Consider the following 12,809-nt stretch of genomic DNA (forward strand, 5'->3'; position numbering starts at 1 on the left):
GTTAATGATTGTTGAAAATTTTGAATTGTCATAATCATCATCATTTTATTCCATTTACTTAGACACGTTACGTTTCCTAACTACTTTTTAAAATACTTGTTGTATTAAGATACTTTTTTAGCGTTAAACTCCAACATAAACAAATTACTTGTTTTAGTGTTCACAAAAACTGTTTTATTTTAGTAATAAAAGAAAAAGACTATCCAAATATATTCTACTGAAACTTTATGTTCCTTTATGGTATTTGATCAACAAAACAAATAACTTTTTATAGCAATAATATTTTCTAAAATAACAATGAATTTATTTTCTATTTATGACGTTAACTATTTTTAAATTTATAATATCTCATTTATTTTGATGACGTTTGTTCTTTTATATTTATTATTTTGGGTGGAATAACAACCAATGGGACAACAGTGTTAAAATGGGTATTAAAAGGAACCGGCATTTCTGGCTTAATACAGTTATAACTGTAGAGAAAATAAAGTGTTTGTGTGTGAGAGAGAAAGACTTAGAGAGAGAGAGAGAGAGGGTAATCGATCGCCGGAGAAATGGGAAGAGGAAGGGTGACGTTGAAGAGGATAGAGAACAAGATCAATCGGCAGGTGACTTTCTCAAAACGGAGGTCGGGATTGTTGAAGAAAGCTCATGAGATCTCCGTTCTCTGTGATGCCGATGTCGCACTCATCGTCTTCTCTACTAAAGGAAAGCTCTGCGAGTACTCTACTGATTCCGGGTGCGTACTTTTTCCTCTTTCATCTCCGCCTCTTACTTTCTCTGATATTCATCGTTACATTAATGGTTCTGCGTTCGATGTTGATTTTTTCCTCCGTTGAAATTGAAGTCTCCGGTTGACCTTATATTACTTTTTTCTTTCTGCAACACTACATGATGAAACCAATGGAATTCATGCACGGTTTTCTTCCACGAATCTAACTTCAATCACGATCTTCTGAGAATCGTAGTTTCTGTTGAATCTCAGTGCATGATACGTTTATGTTCGTCTTCTTCTCTATTGGTATATGCGTGACGAGTTGTTGAAAGTTAGGTATTTTAGGGTTTTTGATTTATCAGGTGGTTTGGAATCAGAAATAGAGCATGTTGTGCATATGAGGAAAATAAAACCTGATGATTTTAGAGGGGGAAGTTAATGTCAGTAGGTCTGGTCATATCAGGCAAGTGGCAACTCCTCACTGTTGTTTCTTTCATTTTTGCTTAGATATTTTAGGCTTGACTAGCATTATATACTCTCAAAGACCATTGATTTTCAAGAAAATTTCAAAAGCTTTACCTACGACAGTTTAACACCATTGAGATAGTTGCTTTTTTTTGGCATTTAAGGTTTCGAATTCCTTTATTTCCTGTCATTTTCAATTCTTTTATCTGGAGGGGGGAAGAAGATTAAATTTCCACAATAAAGAGGGAGACAAAGAAATTTAATTAGAAGTCAAAACCAAAATGATCATGTATTGTTTTTATTGCATGTGTACTATTTTCCCAATGTGTAGTATTTCACAACTTCAAGTTTAAGATCATTGTTAAGAGAAAACAAGTTATAAACTCAAAGAGAATAATTAGCATAACATGTCACTATTGAATCTTGAATTCAGAATCAATTAAAACAAAGAGTTGAATAGGTAATGCCATCAATCATTGATAACATTCAAGTTAAAATAATTATCTATTTACAAGTGGACACATTCAATTGATGTTTGCTTATGTGAGAATACTGATTAAGCAAGCTTTAAGCATAAGTGCATAACCTTCTGATTCACTTATTAACAATTTATAAGTTTTTAATCTGACATTTTCTGAGTATTTGTGTAAATACAACAAATAAAATTGGATTGTTATATGTAAAAGTATAACTACACACTTATCTAAATATTTAATGTGAGTAGTAGTACTATTGTACTAATGTATCCTTTCGAGAGAGAGAGAATAACAGTTTAGGATTTCTGTAAAATACTGAACGTATATGTACGTTTATCTTTCTTATTTAAAATTTAAAATAAATAAACTAACTATTTGATGGTAATAACATAATTTTAAATTGATAATCTTATGGATTTCTTGTATAATGTATAAGTAATAAGTAATTTTATTTCTTTCGTCACCACGTTTTTTTTTTTTTTTTTTTTCATATCTACATAAAAGTGGTACCTAACACTTTGCTGACATATAATCAAGTTCTTTTCAGTCGAGACATTTAATATCTTCTTCATTTATGTTTTGTTAAAAAATACAATATTTTTAGGTAATTAACTTTTATACTCGATTCATTTGATATTAATACTTTCGATTTTGATCCAATCATCCAAAAGTTACATTAATTTGATAAATGGCATATATATTAAATGAATAATCAAACTGTATATATTATTGTAGCAAGTTAAACGTTATATATTTTGTTACTAAATCTAGTAGCTAGTTTCAAGAGTCTTGAATGAGTGACTTATTTTTAAACAAATAATATAAAATGTAGGTATACAACTTTTAAGCATTTCGATTAGCTCTTTTGATCTGATTTTTAGCTAATTTTTTTAATTATTTGGAGTTGTTAAAAATAACATACAATGCAAATTAATTAACCCTTTTACGTGGGTTAAAAAATTGCTTCTAAATATTCTTTCTCAGGGTTTTAGGCTTTACTTTTTCTTAAGATTTAGGGTTTATATTATTTTTTGAAGATGTATTTTTCATGCACGTACTCCCACTTCAACATGGAAGAGCTCAAGAGTATGCATGGGAGGATTCACTTATTGTACATGGAACAACAATAGCGTTGCTTCCTATGAAACTATTTGATATCATATAAGTTTTTGTTTTATTTTTTTTAATTTCTATTATTACAGGGGAAATTAGTATAAGATGACTCTTCGGTCTTCTAACCCATTGGCTAATTTCCCAACACTTGTACTTTTTCAAGGGTTTTTTTTTTATTCTATATTATCCTAGAATTTCATGTTCCTTTGTGTGAAAAACAATCTAGAAAAAGCATGATTTGACACATAATTAGCCATAAACAAATCAACAAGATTAGTAGGTGTTCAAAGAAATAATATTGTAACTTTAATTTGTGTGGATCAATGTTTGCTTGAAATCTCCTTCTCTTTTACTTACACTTGTAGTTACAATTCTATAATAAGGTATATTTACGAATTACGATGTAAGATTTAACTAAACTATGGGTAGTCTCAAAAGATAAAACTAAACTATGGTCAATCTCTAAAGAGGCATGAAGGAATAAAGTCTTAAAGTTTGTAGATGTAATATGTTTGTGAGCAAATAAAAAATTTGAAAGGAAATTTAAGACTCCTACTAAGGATATGGATGATGTAAGTTGTCGGGTAAATAATCTTATCTATTATGATGGATTTATATACATGGTACTACATTAGTACAATGAAACTAGATAGAAAAAAGGAACACCATAATTTAATGTTAACCTATTCTATAAATATTATATCTATTGTTATCTTTTATAGTTGTTAAGATCTCGATATTGGTCTTAAGATCTTACCATTTAAAGATCCTACAAGAGAAAAACAATTATGATCTTACTAGGATCTAGGGGTGCAAACGAGCCGAGCCGAGCCCGAGCCTGGCCAGGCTCGGCTCGGGCTCATTTAAGTTATATGAGGCTCGAGCTCGAGCTCGGCTCGATTCGAGCTTTCTTGTACTGAGCTCGGATCGAGCTCATAACGAATTATCGAAGCTCGACTTGGGCTCGGGCTCGACTCGTTTTTTATCTGACGTGCCTAAATAAGCTTAAGCTCGGCTCGAGCTCGTTAAGAAGCTCGTTTACTAATACCCTAAATCCGTAATTCCTCTAATATATTTTTATTTTAATATATATAAATAATAATAAATTATATTATGTAAAGGCTCGTTTAGGCTCGCGAGCCTAATCAAGCTTAATGACATAGGCTCGAGCTCGAGCTCGTTTAATAAACGAGCTTAATTTTAAGCTCGAGCTCGGCTTGGGCTCGTTTAAAACCGATTTCGAGTCGAGTTTTTAACGATCCGATCCCGAGTAGCTCGCGAGTAGCTTGGCTCGTTTGCACCCCTACTAGGATCTATTTGAAGTAAGATTTATAGTGGAATCTTAGGATCCTGACTAGAATCTTAAGATCTTAACCTGATCTGGTCCTACGTCTTTAGTTTTATTATATAGTCGAGCCTCAAAGATCCGTTTATTCAATTTGAAATCGAGCATTGTAAGTTGCATTAAGTCTCATTGAGCAACATCATTTCTTCAATTAATATCGTATTAGGCAAGTCACATTCATGATATCCCCTTTGTAATCTTAAGCTTTTAGTTGTACATGATCGTGTTTCTTTTTGTAATTAAGATTTTTATTCCTAATTTTTATGGTTTGTAGTAACAAAAATTATGGTTCATGCTTAAAAATTAAAGTTGATTACATATCAACATGTTAATTAACATCAAGTTATAATATATATAATAAATACCCAAGATATTGCTAGCAAATTTGAATATAAGTTCAGTTATAGTAGGATCTTACAATCACGATCTTGTAAAACATAAAACGATCTTGGATAAAATCTTGATCTTAACAACTTTGTTATCTTAAAAACAAAGTAAATATGTTAATCATCCCAACTTGTTTCAAATAAAATCTATTTGTATTTCCTTATATGGTTTGATTAGAATATCTTCATGTTGAACTTGATGTGTGATGGTTGGACTAATGAAGGGTTTGTTTGTGTTCCCATAACATCTTTGACTTACGATCGACGTTGATGTGTGCTTGTCTTCATATGGAATAAATGATTCTTGGCTATATGAGTGAGTAATGGGCATTCACATAAAGTCATGTCTGGTTATTTTTAACTACTTAAGGAGTCATCCTAACACATCATTTTCAATTACATATATGTCATAAATCTATATTTTAACTTGGCACCATGATAATAGATGGGTGTGTTGCTTCTTACTTTTCGAAGAGATTAGATTACTTCAAAAAAAAAATATAGAATACTATATACTTGATCTCGTTGAAACTAGGCAACCAATCTAATCTGTTATTAGAGAAATCATAATTTCTTTAATACTTTACTTTAGTAGATGTTGCACTCACACGACTATGATCCTATTTGAGTATAGTATCTTTAAACTTGGTGTGGCTTATATACCAAAGAAGTAACAAAAATGTCAAACATCTATGACATGAAACTTTCACTATATAAATTCTCCAGGGATGCTAATGCTACCTATGTAGACTACTAGAATGATTTGACAACCCTCATGTTATCTAAAGACAACAGACTAGTCTTGAAAATTATGAGTCATATCGAACTCTTGGAGAATGCCATAAAATCTCCCAAACCACATCCAAAGAGGCTTCTTAAGATCATATAGAGAATGTCATAAGAAAACCCTAGAGGTTACACCTTTAATAAAATAAACACACACACGGTTTCTTCATGTATATAGGATACCTCCTAAAAAAATTTGTCAAGGATAGTCTTAACATTGAATGATTAATGGCAACTAGGGAATACAAATTTGAACCAATAAAATATTGCCGATGGAATAGGTCGCATCATAATCAATCTCATATGCCTAAGCATAACCCTTTGCAACCAAGCAAGCTATTAGCTGATAGAAGAGCTGTTAGGATTAAGTTTTAATGAAAAAACCCATTTACAATCAACAAGGTGTTTCCAAGGAGGAAGTTATGCCAGGTCCTAAGTATGATTTGAGAGCAGGGCATCCATTACATCTGGGGTGATTAAGTGCCTTAATTATCAGTCATATTATTAGAACAATATGGAGACAAATGGTCGTTATATAAACATATTTCTTATGAGAGAAATGAGAGAGGATCTCATCATAATCAATATCATATGCTTAAGAATATCCATTTTCAACCAACCAAGCTTTCAGTAGATGAAAGAACCGAAGTTATTAAGTTGCACTGTAAAACCATGCTCATTCATTGCCTTAAATCAATTTAGGATGATTAAAAGCCCCAACCATCAGTTAAGTCCCTTGAACATTCTAGGTATCAATGGCTATAATATAAGAATATAATTTAGGAGATAGTTGAGGATGTTTCATCACAATCAATATCATATGATTAGGAATAGCCTTTGAACCAATCGAGCCTTCATGTATGCAAGAGTCATAAGGATTAACCTTCACTGTAAAAATCCATTTACAAATAACTATGTTCTGCCTAGGAGGAAGTTGTGGGAAGTCACAAGTATAATTTAACAAATGGAATCAATCTCTTTATGCATTACCTTAAATCATCTAGGGTGATTAAGTGACCAACCATCTGTCATACCCATATAAAAGGATGAGCATTACTTGGCATCAATGGCCACCATGTAAGCATATTAATTAAGTGAGAGTTAAGAGAATGTCTCATCATAATCCATCTCATATACTTGACAATAAGCCTTTGCAATTGTTAAATATGACTTGAGCATTTAGAGAATTCTCATGGAGCATCTAGTTTCAATGGAGCACTTGAATATGCATGGAGCACCTGAGAAAGGAATTGAGCATCTAAGAAAAGTAATGGAGCACTTAAGATGGTAACGAAGAACTCAAGATAGGAGTGGATCACCTAAGAAGGGAATGGAGCATCTAAGAAAGGAGTGGAGCACTTAAGATGGCAGTGGAGCACCTAAGAATGGAATCGACCATCATTGATGAGCCGTAAAGCAAGGATAACCCAATTTAGAGAAGAGTGTGCCACTTATAGACAAGATACGTCATCTTCATGCATGGTGCACCATCTTGGTGCTTGATGTGCCACTTTGGAAGGTAGAAGCACCGTTATGAAAGAGGATGCACCATTGTGGAAGAGGATGCGCCACTTGGGAGTTGGAAGCTCCAACTTAAGAACAAGGTGCACCACTTATGTTCTAAATGTGCCACCTTGGTACAAGGTATGCCACTCTAGTGTGCCATGGTGTACTTCGAAGTATTGATGTGTGGTTGAAGCATAGATGCACCACTTATGCATCATGATATGTCATTAGATGGTTTGATATGTCACACATGTTCTTGATGAGCCATGTCCCTTGATGCACCACATAGGCTATGATATCCACTAGGATGATCAAGATTGTCCAAGGATGCTCAGATGTTGAAGATGCTCAAGTGGGTGCCCTAAATTGCAGGATGTGCCACTATGGTAGAGGATGCTCCATCACAATGCTCTGTGGTCACTCCTGATGAGCCATCTTGGTTAATGATGCTCCACCATGTGTTTTGTTGATGCTCATGCAATGTATCTCAAGGATGAAGGTTCTAGAAGCAGTTGCATGGTAGATTTTGATTGGTTGACATCTTTCATGGGCCAATGGATTAATGGGCTTGGCCCATTAGAGTTTTACGTCTAATTCCTAGTCTATAAATAAGGATACCTACTAGTCATTTCTTTATGTCTTCAGTGTCTTTTGTACCCTTAGTGAGTAAATCAAATCTTTGTTAGGTGTACTTGTAATCTCTGTTTGAGAACTCTATGGATAAATAATACTCACATCCTGCCCGTGGACGTGGGTCATCTTAACCGAATCATGTAAATACTATGTCTTTGTGTGCTTTTAGTTTCGTATGTTATCCACATTACTTCCTAAAAAGGGTCATCAGAGCTTGACAAGTGGCATCAGATCTGTTTTGATTATTGACAAGTGTCATCTGATTTCCTAACATCAACCAACCGAGCTTTCAATGGATGCATCGTCATCATTAATCTTTTATTATAACAGTCCATTTACAAGCAACAATGTGTCTCTTAGAAGTAACTTATGACAAGGCCTCAGTATGAGTTTATAATAGGGCATTTATCACTTCACGCATTGCCTTAAGCCATATCATGTAATTTAATGCGTCAATTAAGAGGGTCAAAATTTTTTGCATGTCCTAGTTCCCTACTATGACTATTTACTATGTTGATTTAAGATCACTCAATAATACCCAAATGATTACAGTAAGAAGGATACTTTGTTTGATTCGAAAAAGTCACTTTCCCAAAAGGAATAATTTCTTGCTTTCACAAAATATCATTCACTTTCCCATCACCCTCTTATAAGTAGCATGATGCAACAAACTAAATTACATAAAAATAACTAACTTACACCTCCCTAATAAAATGTTTTCTATTTTGCTGATTTTCCCTATTACCCCAATCTAATTTACTTGTCTAATATCAGAGTTATAGCAATACCCCACCCCCCAAAGAACCACCTTGTCCTCAAGGTGGATAAAAATGGTGCTAAGTATAGCAATATCCAATCCTAAAAGAACTCCATTATACTCAAGCTTAGCATGATTTGCAGCTACATCGACTTGCTCGACTCCATTTTTCACATCTCGACTTTCTTTAACACCACCACCCTCCAAATTACTATATAAAACACACTCCTTTAGCATACATGTCACATAGTCTTTCAAATTCACTCCTCTCCACCTTTAATCATCTACATACATCAATTAAATTTAAATAATTTTATTGAAAAAACATAAACATTAAATATAGAGGTATGTATTGTTCATTTGAACTGTATTTTGAATTACTTGTATAATATTATACATGATAAACATGGTACAATGTGGTACATTAGGGTAAACCTAGTCGGTAGGGGTAAAATGGGGAAATCGAGGAACCATTAAGTAATGTAAACAAATAACATAAGTTGTAGCTTGTTTTGAACATGCTTAATGATTTAAGCAGTTAATCTAGACATATATATATATATATATATATATATATATATATATATATATATATATATATATATATATATATATATATGTTTCTTTTCTATTTAATTTGGACAAAATGACCTAAAATTGATCATTTCTTATTTTATCCCCTCAACTCCTTTTACATTAAAATTGATGAATACTGTGAAAATCGTTTGATGGAATATAAAAGGTTATAGAGCAATTAACACCAAAATCTAATGCAACCCTATTCTATCAATACTATATCTTTATTTGTAAAAATAAAACACACTTCTCCTTGTGCTTTACTTCATTTGAATTTCTTTTTGATTCTTATAACACCATTAATCTCCACAACAGAATGGAAAGGATCCTTGAAAGATATGAAAGATACTCATACGCTGAAATGCAGACCAAAACAACCCACAACGAAACTCAAGTATGTTGCCCTATTCAACATTTTTATGATTCTTTCTTTTTCTATAAATATCCCTAAAATAAAAAAATAAAAAAACTAAAAACTCACTAAATACTTGTAGGGAAGCTGGTCTCTGGAACATGCAAAACTAAAAGCCAGAATCGAGCTTTTGCAGAAAACCCAAAGGTATACTCCTAAAGATTTCGATTTATTTATTTATATTAAATATAAATACAACACATGTTTTTGTAAAGAAATTATCAAAAACCATATTTATTTTTATAGGCATTTCATGGGAGAAGATCTTCATTCCTTGAGCCTCAAGGAACTCCAAAATCTTGAGCAGCAACTTGATACAGCTCTTAAACACATTAGGTTGAGAAAGGTATAATTTTTTTTATTTTTTTTTTTTCATTTCATTTCCTTTTCTTATACCAATATTTTATAAAATGTTAAAAATTAAAAATACTAAAAACTAAACGAAACTTTGTTTTGCAAAATTGTCAAAACTAAACTTTCTTTACTTGCAGAATCAACTGATGCTTGAATCAATTTCTGAGCTCCAAAAGAAGGTATATATATAATTAATTATATGTCCACATTTCCCACATCCTTTTTAAGAAAATATATTTCAAATAAAAAAAACAATATAATATAACAAAAAATATACATATCTACAGGACAAGGAATTGCAGGATCAAAACAACACCCTCTCTATACAAATCAAAGAACTAGAGAAAGACATACCCTCCCACCAACAACAAAACAATGAAACCATGCCCTCATTCCAATTTGAAATCTTCAACAACCCGTAACATTACTCTTAATTCACACTTCTTTATTTTAGACCAACTCTACATGACTGAACAGGTTGCACTGTGTTTGGCATACATTGAACTGTGTCAGACAGACAAATATTGCAATCTTTGTCCCACAATGTCGTAATGTCTCAGTCCAACACATACCAAACACAGTACAACCCTGTCATGTCATGCCACGTCATTAAAACAGTGTGGACATGAAATGCAGTAATATGTGTGAGCAACCGCGAATGGAGGGTGAAGCGGAGGAAAACCTAAGACAAGCGCAAATGGGGACGGTTATGCCACCATGGATGATTCAACACATGAACAAGTGAACATTTTATAGAGTTTTTCAGTTTGTACTATCATATATATATATATATATATATATATATATATATATATATATATATATATATATATATATATATATATATATATATATGTGGACCAAATGATGCATAAACAACATTTATGTTTATTACTCATGGATGTAAAGTAACTTGCTATATCAGGAAATAGATAGCAAGCTTACTGTTGTATTTTTTTTCTTTTTTCCCGTTGTGTATATATGTTGCAACAAAAGTGGTTGTAGACATTTTGCTGAGTTTTTGTTTTTAATGTAATGTGTTAAAATTTTATTTGGTTGTGTATGGTTTGTTGGGTATGTTGATGACCAAACGAGAGTTGACGATGGGTAGTGGCTTATTAATTGAATTAGAATTAAAAACGTGAGTGTTTTTACTTCATGGGTTTCTATAAATAAGCGACGAGTTACCAAAACTATGTTACAATAATGATTTAATTTTAGAAGCAAATTAGCGTAAGAGTAATTATATTTCGGGCGTTTATGTAATTTAAGTGTTACATTTTAGTTTCACCAATAAAAGTCAACTAAGTTTGATGATTTTTTTTTCTATGTTTATCACTTCTACCTAGTATAATAGGTGAAATTGGTCGCAATATGATTTCTTTTGGTCAAAGTTCGGTGGATTTTGTGAAAATTTTGACAACAAATATTCCACTAAAGCCACAAAGTTTTCAATTTTTACCAATTATAGGAGTTCACAGTGGTAAAAAGAAAATAATGTGAAGCTTGGATTAACGTTCATTGACAAAACTGAATATTGTGTTTGAATCACAAAATTGCAAAAGATAGTGGTTTTTACAACTTTTTATGTATTTAGCCCTTAATTTTTTTGATATATTGATTTAACTTTTACGAGGTTGCTTACTTCATATTCCAATTCATTTGAAGATTCTTTTTTTTTTTTTTAAACATTCTATAAACCAAAGATTCCTTCAACTTTAGTATCACCGAGTCTAATTGAATTTGAATCAAACTAATTATCTTGCAACAATATACTTTATTTATTAGATCCTGTTTGTTATAAAGAGTAATACGTTGTTTGTTATAAAGATTAACACGTTAACATTTCGCATTCATTGGACTCAAAAGTCAAGCATGTGTTGCCGAGATTTTTTGTCGGGAAGTGATTCGTACACAACAGTATTTTGCCATACACAACAATTTATCCATTATATAGTTGTAGAATACAACATTTTAAAGCACTAATTGTTGTGTACGGAGAAAAATTGTTGTGTACGAATCAGCTCCCTTTTTTTGTCCCACCTATAGAAAACATGAGAGAAGGTGCTCTTAATTTCATATCTATGAAAATACATAAAGGCCCTCATCTTGTAATCAAGCCCAGCCCAATCCTATCACATTTAGCCCAAGAACATTTAGCTTTGGTTACAAAGTGTGAATAAATGCCTAGACATTCATAAGCCTTCCAAAATGGAAACCATACAATTTCATAACAAAAATCAACAAAATTAATTGAAGGTGTCAAAAATGAATCGCACCGGTTGTGTATCAAGATATACATACAAATCCGTGACCTTTCTCCCTCCAATACCATTTCAATTTCATTTTTTTAGTAAATCCATTTTACCTTGAAAATTTCACCAAAATCATCTTCCATTTTTTCGAATTTTTAACTACAAGACTTTTTGATGCTCCAAATTATGGCTACTTTTGTATGTAATTCGATACGATTTATCATATCCTGCAAGAACTCCAGCCCCAGCTACACCAATAAGCATGTTTATAGTAACTCCTCGATATAATGCCAAGAAACCCTCCAATCGAATGATCTCACTTATTGAATGAATAGCATGATGATATTTTGAGGGTTGACCAGAAGTCAACATCATTCTTCGCCTCACTGTGTCAAATGAATAAGCACAAACACCAGAAAACGTTGTGCAGGACAATTTTATTGCAAGTTTTTTCATGGTAAGTTAACGAGTCATACAGGAACTCGATGAGTTCATAGGTGCACTCGACAAGTCGAGGTCAACATGGACTGTTGACCTTGATTATTGATCAGAGTTGACTTTGAGGGTAATTATGGGATTATGACAAGTTAATGGTTATAGGTAGTTGAGGAAGAGCAGTGCGTGGGACATACACGATTCTAGCTTGTCTGTTCAACATTTGAGAGGTGAGTCTTCTCACCATACCAATGGGTCTAAGGTACTAAGGGCGGCCCATTTTATGTCATGTGGATTGTTGATTGATTATGCGTTATGATAGTATGACATTTGCATGGAAGACCATGTGGGGGTTCCCGTGACATTTGGTATAAGACCTTGGAGGGTTTTCATAGCATCCTAGTATATCTGCTTGTATAGTTTGCATTATGTCTTGTTTGGTAGTAAAGACCTTGTGGGGGATCCCAAGGCAGGAAGACCTTATGGGGGTTCCCAAGGCAGGAAGACCATGTGAGGGTTCCCATGGCAGATAAGACCACGTGGGGGTTCCTGCATTAGGTGTAAGACCCTGGAGGGTTTCCGTGACTTCCTTATA

The 12,809-nt window shown here is 32.8% G+C and overlaps 1 protein-coding gene across 1 annotated transcript; it reads left to right on the forward strand.

Moving 5' to 3' along the window:
• Nucleotides 1-447: 447 nt before the first annotated feature.
• Nucleotides 448-10,575, forward strand: LOC145043124 (agamous-like MADS-box protein AGL8 homolog). The gene is made up of 7 exons (XM_078991687.1): nt 448-739; nt 9,074-9,152; nt 9,253-9,317; nt 9,417-9,516; nt 9,662-9,703; nt 9,812-9,942; nt 10,161-10,575. Exons 1-7 carry the CDS (start codon nt 555-557, stop codon nt 10,267-10,269), a joined length of 711 nt encoding a protein of 236 aa, XP_078847813.1. The 5' UTR covers nt 448-554; the 3' UTR covers nt 10,270-10,575.
• Nucleotides 10,576-12,809: the final 2,234 nt, after the last annotated feature.

Source organism: Lactuca saligna, chromosome 4 (assembly GCF_052625555.1).
Source record: "Lactuca saligna cultivar CGN05327 chromosome 4, ASM5262555v1, whole genome shotgun sequence".
Lineage (NCBI taxonomy): Eukaryota > Viridiplantae > Streptophyta > Magnoliopsida > Asterales > Asteraceae > Lactuca > Lactuca saligna.

Coding starts and splice junctions, on each gene's coding strand:
- LOC145043124 (XM_078991687.1), top strand. CDS start 555: ATGGGAAGAGGAAGGGTGACGTTGAAGAGGATAGAGAACAAGATCAAT. Junction 9,153..9,252: donor CAACCCACAACGAAACTCAA/GTATGTTGCCCT, acceptor AAATACTTGTAG/GGAAGCTGGTCTCTGGAACA. Junction 9,517..9,661: donor AACACATTAGGTTGAGAAAG/GTATAATTTTTT, acceptor CTTTACTTGCAG/AATCAACTGATGCTTGAATC.